The 24336-nt window shown below is 42.7% G+C and overlaps 2 protein-coding genes across 3 annotated transcripts in view; both read left to right on the top strand.

The window, feature by feature from the left end:
* The first annotated feature begins 3584 nt into the window (after positions 1–3584).
* LOC133509403 (ubiquitin-conjugating enzyme E2 D4-like) lies at positions 3585–9592 on the top strand. The gene is made up of 7 exons (XM_061836330.1): positions 3585–3765; positions 4215–4278; positions 5611–5642; positions 5941–6018; positions 8488–8593; positions 8781–8874; positions 8968–9592. The coding sequence occupies exons 1-7, from the start codon at positions 3586–3588 to the stop codon at positions 9011–9013; spliced, it is 600 nt and encodes a 199-aa protein (XP_061692314.1). The 5' UTR covers position 3585; the 3' UTR covers positions 9014–9592.
* Positions 9593–12069: 2477 nt separating this feature from the next.
* The window catches only part of LOC133509879 (protein bicaudal C homolog 1-like), a 78905-nt gene continuing 66638 nt past the window's right edge, over positions 12070–24336 (top strand). Inside the window, exon 1 of one of the 2 annotated variants that reach the window (XM_061837312.1) lies at positions 12070–12502. In XM_061837312.1, coding sequence (XP_061693296.1) covers positions 12304–12502 — 199 coding nt within the window. In that variant the 5' untranslated portion in view covers positions 12070–12303. The remainder of the gene's footprint in view (positions 12503–24336) is intronic. The other variant, XM_061837313.1, reaches the window with a different exon arrangement.

Below are 24336 nucleotides of genomic sequence, written 5' to 3'. Positions count from 1 at the left end.
ATGCAAATGCGGAGCGATGTTTTGGTTACAATGAGGATGAGGAAAGCATAAAACCAAGTGAGGTTTAATTCACTTGTGACAACTTTAGAACTGTGTGTGTGTGTGTGTGTGTGTGTGTGGTGTGTGTGTGTGTGTGTGTGTGTGTGTCGCCATTGTGTGTATATCAAATTTGACCCTTTTATTACAGTCATAGAAAGTGGGAGTTGTTAATTATATGCAACTACAAATTGTAATAACAGTTGTTGGAAGGTTCATAATTACTGTGCATTGTACTCACCGATGCTAATTTCCGGTAGTCTACGTTTAAGATCGTAGACTTCGGTGATACAAAATTACACAGTTTGGTTGATGTTTAAATAAATCTTTGGTTCTCGTGTTATGCGTCCATTTTACAATAACTGCATTTTATTTGTAGAGTTGTGCAAACAAAAGAGCGAGGCCAGGGTATTAAAACTCATTTTAATAAGCTTAAAAGTCTTTAAAGTGTGTGGGAGGTGTAAATCCTCAGCATATTTAATAAAAGCATTTGTTACACAATCTCTATATCGTCGGTTTTCATCTGTTACCGGTGGGTCTGGAAGTTCTGCCCTGCGATAAATGAGGATTCACTGTATAGGCAATTAAAAAAATTAATTTTCCATAATACGATGGTGTAGTGGTACACACGCCTGCCTTTGGTGCAGGCAGCGTGGGATCAATTCCCGCTCAGTGATGGTGTCGATGTCTGCCCTGCGACTAACTGGCAACCAGTTCAGGGTGTAGTCCGCCTTTCGACCGAAGCTAGCTGGGATACGGTCCAGCTTTCCCGCAGCCCTTGTGAGGATAAGCGGCTTGGATAATGACATGACATAATATGAGAGGGGCTTTATATTTGCACCTCTCGGACATCCGTCAATCAGAACTGCGTGTTGTTATCATTGTATTGAGAAGAATTGTTAAAACATCTTTGAGTTGAACAAATGTTACTAACATCAAGACCTGCAAGTGTTTTATTACCATTTTGCTGATAAACACACAAATATGAAACATTTAATTTCGGAAAGAGACACAGCATCCGGATGCTTTCAGTTCCCCTCAGATTTGACCTATAAAATTGATTATTGATTTACTTTGGCTTAGAAGTCCCCCGGCCGGCTCCGCTCTGCACAGCATGCGCTCCAGTTTTTTTTTTTAACTTCACTTGCAAAATGTTACACACCCTTGCACTACTATTCAGAAGATTGCATTCGTAATTCATATTCCTAAGCAAAGTTTGGATCCTCCTGAGATTTTACAAAGAAGTTGATTAGACAAGGTTGTTCCTCAAATCTCTGAGAAAATGCCATGAATTCAAAATGCGCTCATTCGATTCCTTGTAAATCAATGCGGTGGAAACAAATGGTAAGAATTTCATTTTAGCTACGCAGCGCAGGCAAGATATGAAAAATTGGAGCTACGACCCCCCTCTTCCTGTCTGGCGCCTGTGTTTGTGTCCTGTCCTTGCGTGGCCTTTGCTCTCTCTGGACTTAAGCTATTGACCAGTAGGACCTGAATATTCAGCTCAGCTGCTTTTCCCTGCAAGCTTCATCAAAATTAAAAAATAAATCATAAATTTAATAAAAAGAGAGAATTTGCTTTATTGTGGGCTAAATGTGGTCACAACAACAGGCAAATTGTGAATTTGGTAGCTGGGGGCTTCATTTGCTCACTTAATCCAACGCTTAATACCCACTACTATTACGTCACATAATTACTTTCCAAAAACATAAAGCATTAAAAAATATATATACAACATAGTTGTAGGGGGCGGCATGGTGGCGCAGCTGGTAAAGCCTCACAATTCTGAGGACCTGGGTTCGATCCCGGCCCCGCCTATGTGGAGTTTGCATGTTCTCCCCGTGCCTGCGTCGTTTTTTTCCGGGCACTCCGGTTTCCTCCCACATCCCCAAAAACATGCAACATTAATTGGACACTCTAAATTGCCCCTCGGTGGGATTTTGCGGGTGACTGTTTGTCTCTATGTGCCCTGCGATTGACTTGCAACCAGTTCAGGGTGTACCCCGTTGACAGCTGGCATAGGCTCCAGCACTCGTGAGGATAAGCGGCAAAGAAAACTGATGGATGGATAATAATTTGTGATCATCAGGAGCCGTCTGCTCAATTCAATCATAAATCTGCTTTGGAGTTCAAGCATTCATCACCAAAAGGGTATTTTAGGCCAAAGCATCAAATTTTAAAGTGCACCTGTGGGGCGATAAAAGCTGGTGAAATGGATGATCGTCGAAAGTCAGACACTTAAGGCAAAAAGCGACGCAAAACCTATTCATTAATGGTTGTAATATTAGAAATATTTGTTTATTTTACCTGCAACAATATTGTTGTTTTTATGGTTTTGATTTTTTTTTCTTCCAGAGGATAAATCATCTTGTTCCTGTTTGTAAACAATAGGTGCCGTGGTACTACGTTCTGCAGAAAGCAGGTAAAGTGGATATTAACAATTAAATATTACATTTACTGTGTAACAGTTGCTCAATCACTTTGTGGATAAATTGTACTTGTCAGAGTACTGTAGTTTTACATCAAGATACGTTTTACTTGTACTGTTATTTTTTTAAGACAAAAAGATTATTTTAAACCTTCACATTGGAATACATTCTGATCGCAACTTGTATTTTTTATCTTGAAAAAAAAATCTATGATTTCTTGTGTGATCATTTTTTAGGGCGGTGGGGGGGTTGTCACAGACTTCCTGTCATATGATTGTTTCACTAATCCATTGTAACAAAAAGAGAGATTTGACGCCGTTTGACCAATCAAACGGAGTCAAATGAATGAACTGTCTCAACGGAGTTTTCAAAGTGACTCTAGTAGTGACTAAGTAATAACAGGAAGGAACTAGAAGGAATTTATCTGAGCAGCCGTGCGCTGAGGCACCATCTTGTTACCCACCTTTTAGTGTAGCCAGCATGAGCCTTATGATTGCGTTCACTGTCAATTTATTCCTAACATTAAAGGAAATCCAATGATGTATTTCACACATGGATATTTATACATCTTTGGTGTGCTGTACTTGATTTGAATGAACTTTACTCACACGTCATTGCAGCCAACATGGAACATGGAAGTACACCCTGTGCAAGTTAATTATTAACAAGATAAAACAATTGAATGCGAGCAATATTTGACAGTGACCACCTACTTCTAACCATAAAGAAACAATTAGTCTTATCTCGAAAACAAATAGTGACTTCATTTTCCCTTTCAAAAGAATACAGTATGTTGTCATTCTGGGTTTTTCTCGGGAAATAAAGCATCAGTATGCCAATTCCAGGATGATTTGAACAGCCTCCGGCCGCACAACAAACCGTTTTAGACAAAAATCCACTTCCAACGTAGCAAAGTCTGAGCAAAGCCACCAAAGTCAAAAGCATGGGGACGGCGAGGGATATGCAAACGCACAGAAACAACATGGTGCCCGTAGCACATGTGACGCACATGTAACCAATGACAGAGCAGTGCGGTGAGTTCACAGAGTGTCCACACTTCCCGACTCCGAAGGCCTCAAGCGTGCGGCCCCTTTAAGAGAGACGTGGCTCGCACACTACAATGCCCACGATGCACCGCGCTCAGACAAAAACGCGGAAACAAAAAGCGAACCAGTTTCGTCTCCAAACAATTAAACATCGGATCGGGTCATTGTTGCGAGTTGACAGTTGCCGGTTTGACGCCCCGATCTTCCCCACGCAACACCGAAGAGTTATCATGGCTTTGAAAAGAATAAAGAAGGTGAGCTTTTCCCCGTATCATTTGTTCTTAAGTCGCCAGGGCACGTCGAGATAGCCGGTTAATTCAGCCAACATTCATCGCCGTGTTTGCCAAGTAGTTTGATGTAAATATTAGCGTGGACGGATTCTATTTTCACATGTAAAACAGACACTCAGTCAATGTGAACTGCCCCGACGCTGCAATCATTAACATTTAAGTCCCTGGCACGTCTGGTTCCAACTCGACTAAGCTAACTTGGTTGGCTAAAGTTGGCCTAGCAAGGGATGTAAGGCGTGTTCGCTTGTTTTTACTCATCTGTAATCTTTGTCATATTTTTTTTCCTGTTGTTTTTGTGTTTTTGGTTTATTTTAGATGCCCATACACCGGTCGTCACTTGACCTTAACGTCGGTTTCTTCCCCCTAGTCCCTCAAAAGTGTTTTAAAAATGCCTTAAACAGTGTTTTTGTTAGGAATTGATGGACTTGCAGCGGGACCCTCCTGCTTCGTGTTCGGCTGGGCCTGTAGGAGACGACAGTGAGTCATATAAAATGGTTTGTTTTTAATCATCATCGTCATCTCTCTCTCGATATATATATATATATATATATATATATTATATATATATATATATTTTTTTTTTTTTTTTTGACACCCGAAGGTGATTCATACACGTGTGTTAATTCTGGATGTCTGTTTTTGAAGACTGCTCGAGAAGAGTGGTGAACCCATAGTGTGACAAAGTTCACAATGCAGTTTTTAAACCTCCCTCGATACCCAATATTTATTTCTTAGTGAAATTACAGATTATGGACAGAAACGTGACAATGTATTCAGGATTGGTTGTTATTTGGAACCCCCCCTCGCAAAAAAACCCCGAACAGAATTACGTATAATAATTTAACACAATTTACTACTAGCCAATTTTTTCCTGATTGATTACATAACCTTTTTTTTTTTTAAAAAAAAGTAATACATTTCAAATTCATTCATCCATTTTCTAAGATGCCACTGTATAGGGTGTCCCACAAGTCATTGTACACTTCCTCCTTTCTATTTGATCTCAGGTATCACTGGGACAGATGTGAGGCCGTCAACATTTGACAATTTTGGTTTTTCTTTTTTTTTTTTTTTGTAAGCAAACCATTCCCATCACTGACACTAGCACAGCGTTGCAATATTGCTGCCTGGCAAGAAGTTTTTCTGTCCTCCGAAGTGAGTTCAGTGCCAGGTTGGCCGTCGCCCTGCTCCCACACGCGGTACATTTTACGCTGTTTTGAAGCCTTTGAACAGCGTGACGTCGGTACAAGGTAAAACTTTATCACACTCTGAAGCATCCAATGAATGAAACTTTTTACCTTCTCTCAAACGGGTGCTAAACTTCAGTCGAGGGGCATAAAAACTTTTTACCAGGTGGACTTTTTTTGTATTGTCAGCGGGTGAGCCATGGGGCAAGGGAATAATCTGCTTTCAAAAACTGCAAAGATGTCAAATGTTGTCTATCATCCAGCGGGGCAGCTGCTACTCCTCTAACATGCCACCTTAAGAGGAATGTGGCATTATGACGACATCTTATGGCATTGTAGGAAGAGCTACAAAATATGTAATTGAGTGTGAATAGGGCATTTTTTTTAGCGAATACTTAATAGTGTGGGAATCGCAGGTAGGTAAGTCTGCGAATCGGCAGGGGTTGTAGTTCCTTATGCGGCTTGTTTGCGTGATATTATCCATGATTTATGACATCTTGTCGTAATATGTATGGTATGTGCCTTTGTAAACAATAACCGGGCCTCTTGGCATTCATGTACACAATCCTTTGAAGTAACTGGTCTTTCTAGTTTCTTAATAACCTTTTTTTGTCTTTCATAGTGTTCCATTGGCAAGCCACCATCACTGGACCGGTAAGATTTTTCTAGATTCTTTTTTTTTTTTTTTTCCCTGTATTTCTTTCAGTCCTCAGAATGTGCAGACAATATGGCTGTATGTTGACTTTTCAGCACCCCCTTGTTTCCTGTTTTAAAGTGTTTAGCCTGGCACACTAGTATGCTGGTCTTGTGACACTGTTGAGATAATAGCTTTAGATTATTATTACTTTTTTTTTTTTAAATATCAGCAATTCTTTTTTTGCTACAAATTCAATGCATGGAAGAAGGTAATAAAAACGTTTCGATTGACCTCTGTGTTCCTTTTCCGTCTCAGAATGACAGTCCATACCACGGAGGGGTTTTCTTCCTTTCCGTCCATTTCCCCACAGACTATCCCTTTAAACCACCTAAGGTAGGTTTTTAATCTCACTGTTTGAGTTGTGATCTTCAGAGAAGTCTTTGTTATCAATCAACTCGGGCTAGAGAAATCCTTAAATGTCTTAACACAATCAGATTTCCAAAGATATTTTTCTCTCCACCATCGGAAATAAAGGAAACTAGATTAATCCACGTTCGGGTCAAACTCTCATCATGATAATATCTTTCACTTTACAAGGCATCGTTTTTAGTGAGACTGCGTGGGTTGAGTTGGAGATTCTAGTTTTGATGTGGCACAGCATTTTTGTTTCACAATTTGAAACCGTTCTCAGGTCTCTTAAGTTTGTGACATACTTTTGTCAAAATAACCCAAGGGTAAAACGTAATGGCACACTTTACACACTTGCTGATGACCCTGTTTGGGGGAGAGAATACTGAAACATAAAAGTGAGTCCGCCCATTTCCACCCCCAAAAACTTGTGTTGCCCCTTTCGTTACCTCGCCGACTGGAGGCGGCTGCGCTTCCAGCTCTTTAAAGCAAAAAGAGGCGGCCCTAAACCTGCGAAACACCACATAACAGGGGTGTCGAACTCATGTTTGTGTTAGTTTCCCCCAGAGGGCTGTTATGAATGTGACACCATGCAAATCTTTCACCTCATCATATTTACAGATGGAATTTATGAGCTAGTTTTGTCATCACAAATCAAGAGTAATGGCTTTTTTTTTTTTTAACTATTGCCGTGGGGCACAGAATATTGCGAGGAATATATCAATGTTATCATTTGTATGATGATTTGAAACTTCAGTCCAGATTTTTTTTTTTTTTAATTAATGGAAGTTGATTCTCATAATTTTCCTTCGCGGAGCACATAAAATCCTGCAGCAGGCCAGATTTGGCCCCCGGGCCTTAAGTTTGGCATCTGTACCCTATAAGATGGGATGGATTGTATTTTCCTCTGTGGAGGCAGCACGTCATTGTTCCCAACCGAGCCAATGAATTACACACGGCACATGAGCAAAGGCAAATAACCCGCGATCCCCACCGCAGCGACAATTTAACTGAGGGATCCAGTGCAGCTTTGCTTACCTTTTGGCCTTGACACGATGATGTCAGGTGTGCACAACAGCTTGCCCACACTTTCAGAAACGGGAAAATAAAATATTTACTTGATTAATTGCACTCTTTTGGGGTGGTCAGGACCCTCGACCCCAACGTTCCCTCTAATTTTTCATCTGTCTGGGCATACAGACAAGATCCCTGAGCACACCTGAAGACCACCGTGAGCAACAGAAGTGCTCACTGTGGCCACACACCAATATCACACATCATCATAGAAAGTTTCATAGTTTATCAAAAGAATCCAATTCCAACAGCAATTTCCATTAGTTTACTTTCAATATGACGCATTTGGACAACTTACACAGTTTTATAGCTGACATCATTTCCCTCCCTGAATTTGATATGTATGACTGGCATTTTGTGTCCTGTTATGTCTGTGCTCCCGTCTACTGTTAGACTATGCCAGGGTGCATTTTTAAACTTACGCACAGAGTCATTCTGCACTATCTCATTGATTGAATTCACAAATTGAAAGGGATCGTTTTTGCTTTGCCAGCTTTCTGGTATACTCACATACTTTGCCATGTGATTGTGGATTTGTTGAACTGACAGCATTCTTCTTCTTTTCAGCTTGTCCCGTTAGGGGTCGCCACAGCATGTCATCTTAGATGAACACATATTTGTTTGGCACAGTTTTACGCCGCGTGCTGATGCAACCCCTCTGCATTTAGCCGAGGAGAGAAGCTTATAGTACCTGGTGTTCCCGGGGGGTCTCCCGTCCAAGTACTAACCATGGCCAAACCCACTTAGCATCCGAGATCTGACGAGATCGGGGCGTTCTCAGGGTAGCGTGCCCGTAAGCGTTGCATTCATTTTAATGCCAAGTAAAGTATTGTCTGAGAAATTTAACTAGCAGTTTTTCTTACTCGAAAGAGAAAAGCTCTCACCCTGTTTCACCGCTTGTTCTTCTATTTGCACAGCCTCCGACAGCCATTCCATCTTAAAAGAACCGCAGTTCTTCTTTTTTTACTTGGGTTTGAGGAGCCGGCGCATCGCATTCAATACCCCCTCATTTCTCCATGATAAGGGATTAGCATTGGCATTACTAAACTCTACCGCAATGTTATTGTTATGGAGTGTGTACTTGCACAGCACATGCGCAAGTACTGTCAATGCCGTGATTGGTTAAGTTGCGTATTTGCATCGTATCGTATGATTTGGCTGGACTGCTGTCACTTACCGAATTACACAATAAAATGATACAGGAAAAAATGTTATGTATCAAATTAATTTGCATACAAACGATTACAAATGTAATTTTCCTTAATGTCACCTCAAAGGCATTTTGGGATATCATTTGTGTCCTGGTAAAGTTCTATGTCAAACAATGAAAGCATGCCATTTAACCATTGAATCGTCTTTCTTGACTTGTCCCTCCCACAGGTGGCTTTCACCACAAAAATTTATCATCCAAATATAAACAGCAATGGCAGCATCTGCCTGGACATACTAAGGTCGCAGTGGTCACCTGCCCTCACCGTATCGAAAGGTACGTTCACTTTAGCTCTCCGGACTCCAGACCCAGTTTTATCGGATCCCTTGAGTTTTTCCTCTCCACGCGGCCATGACACAAAATATTTCCAACGCGATATTTAAGTTTCCTATTAAGAACTAACTGTCACTTTTATAAAGTTTAGGTTGCTTGTTATACGTTTCTCTGTTCTGTGCCGTTCCAGTGTTATTGTCCATATGCTCTTTGCTATGCGATCCCAACCCCGACGACCCGCTAGTCCCTGACATAGCACACACGTACAAATCAGACAGACAAAAGTAAGTGTGGAAGCCACAATTGCTGATTTCCAAACTTTTTTTTTTTTTTTTTTTTTTTAAAACAAAAAATTGTACTTTGATTTGTTGCTGTAGGTACAACGAAGTCGCCAAAGAGTGGACAAAGAAGTTTGCGATGTGAAGGCAAGTGAAGTTTCAGCAACATTCCCCTGGACACCTCAAATTTAAAAAAAAAAAAAGGAAAAAGTACCTTTTGTCACGCTGATTCTTGTCTACGCTGGGAGCACTTTCACTCCTCAAAACTTGACCCCACCCAATTCTTATCGACTGTTAAGTTTATTCTGATTTCATTCAATTGGAATGGATTTTTATTATGGTTATTAGCAATGATGATGATGATGATGATGATGATGATGATACCTCTTTTTTTATTTTTCTTTTAAGAGATTTATATGACAAAATTATGCCCATTTTCCTTTGCATTAAACACGTGGAATTTTGAGTTGGATTTGATTTTGTTGAGGTAAGGAAAAAAAATGCGCACGTCAGGTCCTGCATGGAGTTGTAACTTTGGTGACCACGAGGGGGCGTCCTCAACCCTTTCTGCGCATGCCTCGAGGGCAGGGCAAATTCACAGCAGTACAACATAGCCTTTGTGTTTATGAAATATTTGTCAGAAGTGATGTTCTACGTTCATTAGAGCATAAGGTTATTCATGAATTGTTTTGCTATCGTTGTATATAAAGTTACGTTTATTCCATTTTGAGTTGTTTTGGCTTTTACTCATTTAGAATAGCATGGGAGCAAATTGATTTTTATGGTGGCAATTCAACACTCAAAAGTTTTTTTTTTTGTTGTTTATGCACTAAGACAAATGATCTGAAAATGAAAACTAACTTTTTTTATCTCTTAGCAAAGATCATATAAGCATCATTGCTGTTTTCCTAACAGAAACAACAACACGGAGCGTGCACGAGTTTGCATCTTGGGCTCGGTAGGTGGGTCCGTTTCACTCGGCGCAGGCATGTTTTGTTTTGCTTGAACTTTTCCAGTATTGCTTCCTCTTTCCCACTTACAGGATGTGGATTGTTTCCTCTACAGGCCAATAAAGTAGTTGCGCCGTGGATAGATCATACACGGCCTCGACACAAGAGTGCGCATGTGAAACCTTTTGCGGCATTTCATATACATACCATGAGCGGTATGGCTTGTTTGAACAAGAATACGGAAAGTAGTTTAAGTATTTATTCCATATGTTTGATATCAAATGTACTAATGCATTTTGAGTGCTACAGTGGAACGACTGGCTCTTAGAATGAACAGTTTTTCTGCTCTGTATTGTATGATTTCCTTTCAGTACACTAGTTGGAATAAACAACCGCGTCAGTCAGGAGGTAGAATTGTGAATTGGTTGACGTGTGCCCTGCAAGTACTACTAGTGAAGTGGTAGTGATTAACCAGCTCAATTTTATCATTTCATAAGTAGTAAACGTTTGTCAATTAGTACGCTCTTTGACCTGGATAGTTGATAGTTGTTTTAAGACCAAAGTTAATGTTCAGAGCTGTGGAAACTACAGAGGAATTAAGATGATGAGCCACACAATGAAGTTATGGGAAAGAGTAGTGGAGGCGAGACTCGGGACAGAAATAAGTATCTGCGAGCAACGGTATGGTTTCATGCTGAGAAAGAGTACGACAGATGCATTATTTGCCTTGAGGATGCTCGTGGAAAAGTACAGAGAAGGTCAGTAGGAGCTACATTGTGCCTTTTAAGACCTAGAGAAAGCCTATGACAAAGTACCAAGAGAGGAACTGTGGTACTGCGTGCGCAAGTCCGGTAGTATGAGGGCAGCAGAACAGCGGTGAGATGTGCCGTTGTTGTGTCAGAAGAATTTAAGGTGGGGGTGGGACTGCCTCAGGGATCCGCACTGAGCCCCTTCCTGTGTGCGGTAGTAATAGATAGGCTGACAGATGAGGTTAGACTGGAATCCCCTTGGACCATGATGTTCGCAGATGACATTGCGATGTGCAGGGGGAGGAACAATTAGAAAGATGGAAGTACTCACTCGAAAGGAGAGGAGTGAAGATTAGGCGAAGTAAAACAGAATGAGAGCAACGGAGGAGGAAGAGTGAAGAGATAGCGAGGGTGGACGACTTCAAATACTCGGGGTCAACAATAAAGAGCAATGATAAGAGTGGTAAGGAAGTGAAGAAACTGGTCCAAGTGGGGTGGAACAGTTGGTGGAAGGTTTCTGGTATTCTATGTGACCGAAGAGTCTCCGAAGAAACAACAGGAAGCAGAACTGGAGGTGGCAGAAATGAAGATGCTGAGGTTCTCGCTTGGTGTGAACAGGTTGGATAAGATTAGAAAGGAGCTCATTAAGAGACAGCCAAAGTTGGATGTTTTGGAGACAAGGTGAGAGACAGCAGACTTCGATGGTTTGGACATGTCCAGAGACCAGAGAGCGACTATATTGGTAGAAGGGTGCTGAGGATGGAACTGCCAGGGAAAAGAGCGAGAGGAAGACCAAAGAAAAGGTTGATGGATGTTGTGAGGGGGGACATGAGGACTGTGGGTGTTATAGAGGAAGATGCACGAGATGGCGTTAAATGGAAAAAGATGTCATCCTGTGGTGACCCCTGGCGGGACAAGCCGAAAGAAAAAGAAGTTGAGCTTTTTGGTGCTGAAGAACAAAAACTACCAAAGATAAGTGATCCATATAGGATAGTTCATACATGTAAAAAAAAGGTAATATTGAAAAATATAGCAAAATGTGTGAGAAGCCGATGGGCCTAATCAGCATTCTGTCATCTGCTACTGTCTTGGGTGAAAATTACTTTTTGGGATTATAATTTTAACAATTGCCTGTTCTAACCGTTAACGGGAAAATTTGAATTCAATAGCAGTCAATGGGAGTGACTGAGTTCCTGTACTAGTACACTCTCTGCCTTCATGTCATACAGGTACATGACTAATTTGACAGAACGGCACTGTTTGACAACTGTTTGCTACTAGTACATCTATCGCTTTTACTAGTAACACTTGTAGTGAGCAGTTGTTAACACCTGTAGTATTGCCTAGTATGCAGGATAAAATAGTGTGGGGGGGGTACTTATTAGTGACAGACGTTCTACTTAGTCAGGGCAAAGAGTGTACTAGTACATGAACCTTATGCTGAATACATTCTCAAAAAAAAAAGGGGGGGGGTTCTGGGAGGAGTTTTGGTGCGGGGTGACATGTGAAACTTTTCTGCAAGAGTTCTTCGGCGTTGCACTTCTGAACAGCCTGCAGAGGGATCGGAGTCCGCCTATTTTTAGTCCCCCCAAAATCGGCGCTCAAATGGGGGGAAATGACGGTTCGTGAAGATTTCGCGAGGCCCAGCTCCCGAGCGACCGAACACGCGGTGCGACACAACTCGGCAACTTTTTCCGACTCCTCCAGCACCGCCACCGCCGACGAGTAGCGCCGCCATGGCCGCCCAGTGCGACGCTTTAAGCGGATACTTGCAGCAGCAGCAGTCGGACCAGGGCTCCAACAGCGAGCGCAGCACAGACTCCCCTTTGCCGGGCTCCGAGGAGGACCTGAGCGGACCCCACCAGCTGCCGGACCCGGAGTGGACCGAGGAGCGGTTTCGAGTGGACCGAAAGAAGCTGGAATTCATGTTACTAGGTATTTAAAACAAAACGAGGGGGAAAAAATTTGATAATTTTTGTCACTTTTGCGGAGCGTCTCTCAATGGGCCTTTGTTTAATTTATATTTTAAAAAGTTGCTCTGCAGTCATTTCGGACCCGTTTTAGTCGTTTTCAAGCACACCCGTGATTTGTTTTGATTGTCATGGGATCATCTCTTCATAACGTTCAACATACATTCAATGATCAGCATCTGTGGTGCTTATATGTATTTTTATTTTATTTTATTTTCGGGTCACTGTTTGTTAAATGTAGATTCTGAACTGCTCCAGATGTGCGGCACTGTTGCGTGCTCTTTTATTGCCATGTTTTCTCGTCGTAATGGTTTCTATAAACGTGACGTCATAGCGGTGGTATTAAAAGGTGGATGAAGTTGAGTAAATCCCCACTGAAGGTCTCGGGTACCAAATCCACAGCCCGCCCGTCGCATGGGTAAATCGAAGAATAAGGATTACATAGGTGGAGGTAGAATTTCTTCTTATTATTTTTTTGTCTGTGTACGTGAGGTTGTGACCTGGATTGCGTTTTCGAAAACAATGCTTAATTTTAACATTTTTTTGTCACGATATAGACCTCAAGACTCAAAACGCAGAACAAAAAAATAAGGATAAACCAATCTGGACTGACCAAGTGACTGTTATTGTGACTTGAAAGTGAAAGTTAACGAAAATTATGTTAAAAATTATGTCAAGACTGTACAGCCTTCCTTGACATTATTTGCGCACCAGCTGTATCACTTTTCTTGAAGTGATTTTTTTTTTTTTTTTTTTGAACAGAATATTCACTTCAACGCGGTCGCATGTCGAATGTAGAACCGCAGCCTTCATTGCGCTTTGCACCCGTTCACTGAACAGCTGATCAAACTGTGTCGAGCCCACTGCAACTGCTGTCAGCCACAGCTTACAACCAGACACTCACACGCGGACTTGTGATGTAACGTGGCCTCCCACAAGCCCCGCCTCTTAAAGGGGCACGCATTTACATGTTCAATCCATACAGTATTTTCTGTACATTTAACGCTATTGGTTTTTTTGTGTGTGTGTGTGAGTGTGTGTGTGTGTGGTCAAATACATTTACAATTCCATCCATTATCTACCACTTTTCTGGGTCGGGTCAGGGGGAAGTAGCTTCGGCAGGGATATGCAGACTTCCTTTTCCCCAGCCACTTCTTCCAGCTCTTCTGGAGGTATCCTGAGGCATTCCCAAGCAGTCTCTCCGGCGTGTCCTGGGTCGTCCTCGGGGTCTCTTTCCGGTGGGACGTGCCCGGAACACCTCACCAGGGAGGCGTCCGGGAGGCATCCAAATCAGATGCCCCAGCCACCTCATCTGGCTCCTGCGGAGAAGTAGTGGCTCGACACTGAGCCCTTCCCGAGCTTCCCTAAGGGAGAGCCCAGACACCCTGCGGAGGAAACTCATTTGTATCCGGAATCTTGTTCTTTCGGTCACGACCCACAGCTCGTGCCCATAAGTGAGGGTAGGAACGTAGATCAGCTCATAAATTGAGAGCTACGCCTTTCGACTTATAATTTACAATTATTTAAAAAAAAAAAAAAATAACTCTTTTTTTTTTTTTTAATAGCTTTTCAAGTATTGAATGTGGGTGTGAGAGATGCCCCACATCCGCTGATGTTTACGTCTCGGCACACGTGTCGTCCGTCGCCCACGTCTGGCGCTGCTGCGCTTGCTCATGAACATTCCTCAAAGCTCCATGTCATCTCAAACTCTTCCAGGAAAACAACTTGGCTCGAGGGGCCCAAAATCCAAGCGTCCCGGACATACCACACGCCACGTCACGCTTGCGCGTATGCGTCGCGTTTTCTCACGGCGCGTAAAAGGACGTTGATAATTCGGATGTTCCCGGTTTCTCGATGTGTCAGCGGCCGAGGTGTCGCTCCGGCCGGGATGGAGCGCAGATTGGGCGCCCCGTCCTTTTGTCCACCGCTCCCCTCCGCTTCATTTATTAGTCCGGCTCGGGAGGCCACGATTATCTAAACCGTGAAGCCTCTTTAACCCCTGACCTCATCCTCCCGCCGAGAATAATGCAGAATGTCTGCTCGCGTTCTGCCGCTCATTACTCAGCAGGCAGTCCGAGGCGTCTTTTCGTGACTAAGCTCCAACTCCACTTTTAAGTCGTCTCCCCGGTCGTGGCGATGCATGGAAACGCGTGAACGGGTGACAAATGGGTCATATCAAAATTCTGATCTCAGTACTTGAACGCTGGCTTTGTGGAAAATTCAGTCATGAGTATTTGCACATACAGCACACTGAACCCTTTTTTATTTAAATTCACCCAGGATTTAAAAAAAAATGTGAAACAAAGAGAATATATTAAAAACAATACGTCAAACGCTTCAAATACATTTATTAAAGCACACTTGAATTTATTAAAAGGGGCTTTTTAAAGTATTCCTCTGGGCTTGTTCTTCAGTTAAGAGCCCAAACTTCCCTCAAGCTGTTCATTTGTCACCCCCAGTCGCAGTTTGCCATAAAACCACTCCATACAAAACAGATCATCAAATATTATGTATTTTAACACCCAAATATCTGTCATTTACCACTCGACTCTGCTTTCGTAATACTAATGCATAATCCAAAAGGCCATCTAGACTCATAGTGTAGACAACAACTGCTCCTTTAAAGCTCCACTGTCATGAAATGCATGATTTTTAATATGTTATTAATGGAAAAAAACGCATCCAGAATGAACCCATCCATTTTTTTCACCATGATCATGATTTTGACATATGGCTTTTTGTAATTCCCGCCATGAAAATCCTCGCAACGGATATGTTTTAAAGAATAAGCAGGAAGTGACATCGATAGCAGTAGCGCACTCAGGCTGGCTCATCTGTTTATACTAGTTTTACCTGCTGGAAACTAGCTCGTTGATCCTTTGTGTTAGCCAAAATGCCGCCTCGTTGTATTGCTGGATATTTTTCGCACACTCGGGAGGATGGATTCATTCTTCATATTTTTCAAAAAGACCCGGTTCTTCGTGAGAAACTGATTGCACGGGTGCAAAGGATGAGAGCTTCGTGGGTTCCAAATGACAGCTAGGTGTCTATGGAGCTACTAAAAAAAAACCAAAACAATAGTTGGGGGGGGCAGTAATCCTCTCTGAAAGTAACAAAAGATCAATGTACGTAAGTCAGGGGTGCTAAATGTGTCGATGTACCCGTTAGCGCCGCGGACAGCTTCGGGGGGCGCCTTGTCCGCCGAGCATGGCTTCAGCCCGGGTGGCTCATACATACTGCCTGGGAGTCTGTTGTTAGTTAAAAGTGATCCACATATCATCTAAATATGCCTTGAAAAGAAAGGGTAATATTGCCCCGGTCACTTCACTTGATTGTGAGATGTTCTCTTCTTCGAAAAGAGCGTCCGCATCCCATAGCAGGTGTGTCACTACGTGTTTTCAATAGCGAATATCTTGGTGTAACATCTGCTGATGATATTGCAGCCAATATGGCTACCACTTGGATGTCGAATGACACTTCCGCATCTTTGCCCATGGATGACGCGCTCTCCACTCATATTTATTTTTTCATATAGACATTGGTGTGAGTAATGTTATACAGTATGTATTTTTCATTACAATATCTATTTTAGAATGTTCATAGGCATGACAGTGGAGCTTTAAGCAACGTGGAGCAGCAACACATACAAAAGGAGAGGGAAGAACAAAATTTGCCAACTCAGTCGTTTCCATCGTATGACATTGTTTTTTTGTTTGCTAATTTTGTACTTAACTGGGCCAAAAACACGATTTCCTGTTCAATTCAGCATTTTGTCCAAAAAATGTTGCCCGTGCCGTCATCGCGTCTGGCTGTGTTTTCATTGGACGAGCTGCCGTTTGACATGTTCGAAACTCCTTCTGTTTGTATGGACGTTATTTCACAAGAGGTCTGAGGTATTTTTATGCCTGGTTTAATTGTGTGTGACTGGATCACTGGCTTGCTCCTTTTGTTAAGGAGAAAAAAAAAGAAATATTTATATATAAATATATAGTCATGCGACGCTTGGTCGCAAGCTACTGTCAAACTATGCTGCGGTCAGTGCACAAATGATAGCTCTCCATCTGCGAATTTATTTATTTTTTTGCACGAGTTGGCGGCCCGAATGCCCAACTGGTTGTTAGCAGAGTGAAGCGGCCGACGATGGCGGCGACTCTTCGGGAAGCGTTTGAGCCAGGATGAAATAAGATAATCCTTTAATGGCGCCAAGAGAGGCAATTCAGGTGTCACGGCAGCACGCGGTCGATAAAATACGGCCGATAGAGTGAAACGAATGTTGCAAAAATAGTTGTAGAAACCAGTAACTAAATCTGAACTGAAACTGTCTTTTGGAGCAGTGTGTAAATATGCTTTTTTTATGGTAGAAAGGTGAAACTGCGTGAAATTCACAATTGTCATGTATAAAATGATCACGATATTGTACAACAAAACATAACAAAAATGCTTCCTCCGCTGCACAACCCAATGTCGTTTTTGACAGAATTTCCACGCATGTAAGACCCCATGAAACATATTTAAAATAACTAAGATGATTTATTTATTCGTGGTAGCACTTTATTTACCCATGAACATACAGTATTTAATTGGTTGTTTTGATTAATAATGCGATTTTATATGAACGTGAAGGGTTTTCATGGTAGTTTTAATCAACAAATCAGAATGAGGAGACATACATGGCATGGTGGTGACTGGCGAGAGCATCTGTCTCGCTGTTCTTAGTTCAAATCCCGGCCTGGCCTGTGTGGAGTTAGCATGTTCTCACTGTGCCTGTTTGGGTTTTCCCCGGGTACTCTAGTTTCCTTTCACATCCCAAAAATATGAGACTCCAAATTGCCCATAGGTGGTATGGGTTGGTGCCCTGGGATCGGCTGCCAACCAGTTCAGGGTGCGCCCCGGTTTATGCCACAAAGATAGCTGGGAGGGATCCAAGCACCCCCGCGACCCTTGTGGGGATAAGCAACACAGAAAATAGGTTGGATGGATGGGTGGAATAGACATACCTGAACATCACTTTTCCAGATGGGTGTGGAAATTGATGTAAATTCCAATTGTTTTCTAGAGCTTAACAAGTTGATTTATAAAATCTACATGAAGTTTATAGATGTGTTATAGATGTAAGTTGCACATCTTTAAATGGAATCAGCGATTTGTATTCTTTTGAGCTGGGCGCATTTTTGTTTGCAACAAGATAAGTGCAGTACAGTATTTTATTCAAATGTACTTGTAACTATTTGCAACGAAACAAAACTAGCCCCTGGTGAACAAGATTCCTATTAGTTTAAACGATCAATGTACAGTATCATTTCCAAAATTATATCTTTGGTGAACTGTTTTCAAGTGTTGCTTTGTCAGGTAAGCAAGTGGTCAAAATAGGACATTTAACAAAATAATAAAATCTGGTTTCAGTTCAATTCATCTTTTGAAAATGAGGCATGTTCATTATTTCTTATCTACGCTCTTGACTCAGACATTCTATTCACTCCCCAAACTGTGAGATAGTAGTTCAACTCAAAACAACAACAACTTGGAATGTTATTTAACTGATGCTTGTGTCTCTCACGTGCACTAGTGGCCAATCTCATAGAGACGTGTAAAAAAAAATGCAACATTGTTTTTATCAGGAAAAGTCTTTTCCTGGATCGTTGTGTCCCGGATGTTTGCTGCCATTGACTTGTTATGACTGATAAAACCGCTGCATCCATGCTGGTGTTTATTTAAAACTTTGCAATTGCTTTTGGGGACATCCCAGAAGTCCTATAGGCAGCCAGTTGTCAACAACTACTGTACTTCACAGTTGTGCCTCACTCGTAACTAACATGTACCGTAATTTCTGGACTATAAGCCGCACCTGATTATAAGCCTCACACAGTACATTTATAAAGAAAAAAACATTTTGTACATACATAAACCGCACCTGTCTCTAAGCCGCACGTGCTCGCATTGAAACATGAGATATTTACGAAGAAAGACGGTACACAGAAAGTTTTCAAAGTTTTAATCATATATCTTAGCTTTTCTTTCCAAACAATGTGTGTGCCACGGCAGCAATGCGGTAGTAACACAGCACAAACAGGGCTGGGTAAAAAAAAAAACATACTGGTAAAAGTCACTGAGACGCGGAAGTAACACAGCAGCAATACGGTTCAGGCCACCTGCTTTTATTACCTCTGAAAGCTTTTTTTCGTGTTTTTACATTGCTCCAGTTCTTCCCGCTGCCGTTTCCAGCGTCTCACCATCGATTCATTTATTCCAATTATACGTGCAGCAGCTCTGCTTCCTTCTTTATCGGCCAGCTCGATTGCTTTTAACTTGAAAGCTGCGTCACGTGCATTTCTTCTTGCATTTTCCATGATGAGGGTCTGTTCAAGCTAATTTTACTCATGCCCATTGCGCGAAGTTACATTAAACTTGCGTCTTGCTTGACACATATTTACAAAGAAAGATGGTACACGGAGAGTTTAACTCTAGAGCCTCCACACTAACGCTATCGCCTCCTCAGTCATGCTAGCGCTGTGCTAATGCTAACGTTAGCACCGCGCTAAGAGGACTGGTTAAAAAAAAACATACCGGTAAAAATCACTGAGAGAAGGCAGTAACACGCTAGCGCAGCGCTAACAGTGGTAAAACTCACTTCCTCGGCACATATATCCCACCAGTCTCACTTTTACCTTTTCCGCTCGAGTGCCCCCTTGCGACTGTTAGAAAAAATGCACAAATTAGCTGCATCACCGTATAAACCGCAGGGTTGAAAGCGTGTGGAAAAAAGTTGCGGTTTATAGGCCAGGAATTACGGTAGTATTGCATTGACTTAAAGCTAGTAAGACCATTACGTGCAAAGAGGCAACTTTGTCTGGTGGGCTTTTTCTTGCTACCGGTTGGGTCCAGGAGGCTATTAATGTGTGAGATGAGTTTATTAGGATGGTTTCTCAACTGGCAAATAGGCTTTGTGCCGGCACGGGCATATGATGGAACCCGATAGAGGGAGACCAACTTCCTTTTTTAGGGGAGCAACCACAATGTTATCAGCTTCAAGGTAGAATATAACAAATCCAATTGCCTCAAAGGTCACTTAGGTTACTTTTTTTTTTTTTTTTTTTTCCCACTGTAACCACCGCGCTGCAAATTCAATCCGGGCCACAACCGAAGGGCCCGAAATGTCACGAACGTGCACCCTGCCAACAAAGCTGCATCCCAGTTGTGGCCTGGTACACAAAACATCCTTTGGAGGATCAACGTGTATTTTTAGTAAATACTTCTGGTCTTTAATCACATTTTCCCAGCATCCCGTAATCCGCCAACGGCTATCTAAAATGGATTGACACTCTTTGTTTTATGTTTTAATATAATATGGAAACTGAATCAAAGGCTGCAATTATATGAGCTGTTAGACCAAAAAAAACAAAAAAAAAAAAAAAAAAAAAAAAAAACTAAAAGAGGCCTTCCAAAACATTAAGCTAAAATTAGTCGGGAGAAAAAGGCGTCATTTGGAAATGGGAACTTCGTGACGGCGCACAGGCATGTTGTCACGGGTTGTGTGACTTTTGGAAAATGAAAACGAGCATTAAAAAGATGATTAGCCGGCGTGACTTCATAGCCACTTGAAATCGCTGCAGCTGTCTCTGCTTCTGGCCCACTTTCTCCAGGAGAAAGTGGAAACTATGAAGCCGGCAATTGAAGAGCCCTTTCTGACCGTCTTGGCAGGTCAAATCGGTAAATAGATTTTTTTTTTTTTTTTGTTTGTTTCTGTAGGGGGAAACAGTAAAAAACAGAATCTCACCCTGGTAGCCATCGAAGTTTACTGTTGTCTTCTTGGCACGGCAGACCAGAACTCCCAAGTTGTAACAGCTTGGGGAGCTTGACAGCCGCGTGAAAGCTTGAAAGATGGCTTTATGTGGACAAGAAAAAACCCCTTTTTGTTTTTTTTTCCCCCTCTCTCTATCTTTTAAGAGACAAGACACTGTGGTGGGAAAGGATTAACATTTACTCCGGGCCTTGTCTGCGTCCGGTAACAAAATGCAATTCATCAAATAATACGAGGTGCTCTCGGCTGAAGGTGGAGGGCTGGTCGTATGATAGCGACGCAACCCAAATTTGTACCTGGGTCGGTAGTAAAGTTGCAGTTGTCATCATTGCAGGAAATATCCACCCATTTTCTTAGCCGCGTATCCTCACAAGGGTCGCGGGGAGTCCTGGAGCCTATCCCAGCTGTCAACGGGCAGTTGGCGGGATACACCCTGAACTGGTTGCCAGCCAATCGCAGGGCATACAGAGACAGACAACAGTCGCACTCACAAGCAAACCTAGGGGCAATTTAGCGTCTCAAATTGTCGCATGTTTTTGGGATGTGGGAGGAAACCCACGCAGACACGGGGAGAACATGCATACATCCACACAGGTGGGGCCGGGATCGAACCCGGGACATCAGAACTGTCAGGCTAACGCTTTCCAGCTGAACCACCGTGCTGCTCTACGGATAAATATTTATATGAAAATACCTTGTTGGCTATCAATAGAGTACAAAATGGTCAAGTAAAAATATAGTGATAGTGGTCCTCTCTTGTAGTTTATCGTAGTGATCATTAATCAATTTTATTAGCAGAGCTAGAGAGCCCCAAAATGCAATTTTCTTCTGGACCCCCGTGAAGTCCTGGGCCAGTTTTAGTCTTACGCCACCGTGCTAACGAGTTCATTTCGCATCGTTGGTCACTTCCAAACCTTGTACGGCAGGAACCGTGTAAACCAAATCTTGCATGGTTCCTTCCATTTCTATTTTTGTCAAAAAGCCCAATAAATGCGATAAATGGAATGTGTACAGCATCCGTTCCAGTATTTACTGGTGTAACTTTTTTTTTCCCCAACCTTCCTGTGTTTAGGTACTAAACTAAAAGGTGTGAATATTAGTGTAGATAGTTTCTTCTCTATATACCAGCGTTGTCAAACTGGTGGCACAGGGGCCATATCTGCCCCGCCACATCAATTTATCTGGCACATGAAAGCAAATGAGAATTGCTAATTGTTTTATAGTCATAACATTAACATATTGCAAGCATTTTTTGTGACCAACCCTATTTTGAAAAGAAATGTAATAATTGAAAAATATGTACCCTGGGCTTCTTGTACTAAATACATCAATTTCTCGCGTTATTAACAGAGGAAGTGTAGAGGAACATCCAAAGTTGGATGTTTTGGAGACGAGGTTAGAGAGATTAGACTTTGACGGTTTGGACATGTCCTGAGGCGAATGAGTGAGTATGTTGGTGGAAGGGTGCAGAGGATGGAGCTGCCTGGTGAAAGAGCGAGAGGAAGACGAAAGAAAAGCTTGATGGACTTTGTGAGGGAAGACATGAAGACTGCGGGTGTTAGATAGGAAGATGCACAAGATAGGCTTAGATGGAAAAAGATGACAAGCTGTGGCGACCCCTAACAGGACAAGCCGAAAGGAAAAGAAGAAGTAGAAGATTAAATCATCCATCCATTTTCTTTGCCACTTATCCTCACGAGGGTCACGCCAAGTGCTGAAGCCTATCCCAGCTGTCGACGGACAGGAGGTGGGGTACACCCGGAACTAGTTGCCAGCCAATTGCAGGGGACATCGAGACAAACAGCCACACTCAATCACACCTAGGGGCAATTTAGAGTCTCCAATTAATGTCGCATGTGTTTGGAATGGGGGAGGAAACCGGAGTGCCCAGAGAAAACATGCCAACTCCACACAGGCGGGGCCGGGATCAAACCCGGGTCCTCAGAACTGTGAGGCCAACGCTTTACCAGCTTCCACCTGTGTCATTAATTATATGTGATAATTCTTTTATTTAGGTTCACACTCATAAAGAGGGAAGTCATAGCTATGATGTGCCCCCCCCACCCCACCCCCACCCTCCCAGCAGACCTGCAACCAGAATGATGACAAATGCTATCGAAAATGTTTTGGGTGAATGTTTTAAAATGTCATTCACGAATAATTGATGCACATACGTGTCGGTGGACTAACAGGCCGGCGTGCCGATCCCCGCTCTGAACCCCGTGAGTGTCACACGCTTGTAAACGAAAGTCTGGTTCATAGCCGTGCACGTTAAAGGCTAGAAAAAGCTGCAATTGAACTAAGTGAAGAATTTTGAACAACATGAAGTTGGCTTGTGTGGCGGCACAGAAACTGCAAACTCCAGCAGCTTTCTCAGACAATAGTTAAAGAGGTGGCTGTGCGGCTCCAGAGGTCTCGGCATCTTTTATTTTGTTGTCATGTCATAGCAAAAGTCCTTCTTTTGAGGCTTCATCCTTCTCTTCCTCTCGGGTGCTGAGTAAGAGCATTGGACAGGAAGTGCGTGTCTTGGGGGGGGGGGGGGGGAGAACACGCCACAGTCCTTGCCTTTCTTTTGCTTCCTCTGTTCTCTTAACCTTTCACATGTGCGGGGAGAAAAAAAACCTCCTGCTGTACTTCTAAATTAACCCCAAAAAACCATCTTGGCAAGTTACAGTACATTAAACACTTATCCAGATTTTTCTTTTTAAGTCTTCATTGATACGCTGCCTTATTTTCATAGCCAATCTGTGGTCATTTGTCCTTTTCCCATCATCCCACGCGCCCCGCACAGCTCTCTGAGCCCCTCCTCCCCTCCCCCCATGTAACATTACTCCACATATCATTTCCAACGAGTCCCGCTGTTCGAAACCAACCTGATCCAAGGAAAAGTCGCTTTACATTTCCTGACAACTTCAAAATAAAAGCAAACGCGGCTGTCAAGGGCAGAAGGCCTTTTTTTTTTTTTTAAATGTGAAAGCAGCAGAAGCAGGCAGCCACCTTCCTGGAATCGAAGTCACTTAATCTGTTTTTGATTTCCTTCTGCAGATGTTGCCGCCAGCTCCCGGCTCGGTCATTCCTCAATAATGCTTTTCACCGGGCTCGTGTTAATGTACAATTTTAGAAGATGAGAGATCCAAAATGACTGGTGGAACGATTCCTTTGAATGTACAATGGGTGAAACTTTGATGTCAATCTACAAAGCATTTCAAGTATTCCATTTGAATTGCAGCGGTTCACATGGCGTACGGGGGCCGCGTTCCCAACTAGATTTTCCAATCCTGGCGTTGATTTGCGTTAGCCGCTGTCAGTTTTGGGCCTTTTTTAAGTGGCTTTTGGGCGAAACGGTTTGTTGCGTGGCTGGGAAACGCAGAACGACTCGGAATCACAAACAATCGGGGTACCAGGGCTGAGAATTTTCTGTGGATTCGCGGAATTCTGTAAATCCGTTGAGAAAATTTGGGAGGGGGGGCGGGGGTGGTACGGCTTGACGCGGGGCGAGGCTGTGATCGAGACCGGCCGCCAGCATCTTTCGGCAACGCTCGTCGTGAAATTAGTCACAGCATTACTATCTGTTTGTGTTAAATTTGGTGTTTATAATAACGGCAACATTCCGATTTCCGGGAGCATTTCGGTGGTATTTCGTCGGTATTTTCACTCTGTTAACATTTCATAGATAAGCATTCTGTTTACTACGGTATAGTCCTAACTTAGAGTTGTTATGTGTGATGTTATTGAGCGGCCTGCACGTTTGCCAGCGTGGCGAAAGTCTTGGAGCGAAAAGATGATCGTGTAGCTCACGCATTTTATCGCTCACTTTTATATTTTATGATCTCTCTCTCTCTCTCTCTCTCCCTCTCTCTCATATATAAACAAATTACGCGTGTACTTATTTCTGAAGTATAACTTGTCAGAAGAATTTAAGGTGGAGGTGGGACTGCATCAGGGTTCCACGCTGAGCCCCTTCCTGTTTGCGGTAGTAACAGATAGGCTGACAGACGAGG

The sequence above is a fragment of the Syngnathoides biaculeatus genome, chromosome 12 (genome assembly GCF_019802595.1).
Source record: "Syngnathoides biaculeatus isolate LvHL_M chromosome 12, ASM1980259v1, whole genome shotgun sequence".
NCBI classification, from domain to species: Eukaryota; Metazoa; Chordata; class Actinopteri; order Syngnathiformes; family Syngnathidae; genus Syngnathoides; species Syngnathoides biaculeatus.
The sequence above is the reverse complement of the archived record's forward strand: the minus strand, read 5'-3'. Positions and strand labels throughout refer to the sequence as shown.

Coding starts and splice junctions, on each gene's coding strand:
- LOC133509403 (XM_061836330.1), top strand. CDS start 3,586: ATGCCCACGATGCACCGCGCTCAGACAAAAACGCGGAAACAAAAAGCG. Junction 4,279..5,610: donor TGGGCCTGTAGGAGACGACA/GTGAGTCATATA, acceptor TGTCTTTCATAG/TGTTCCATTGGCAAGCCACC. Junction 6,019..8,487: donor ATCCCTTTAAACCACCTAAG/GTAGGTTTTTAA, acceptor TCCCTCCCACAG/GTGGCTTTCACCACAAAAAT.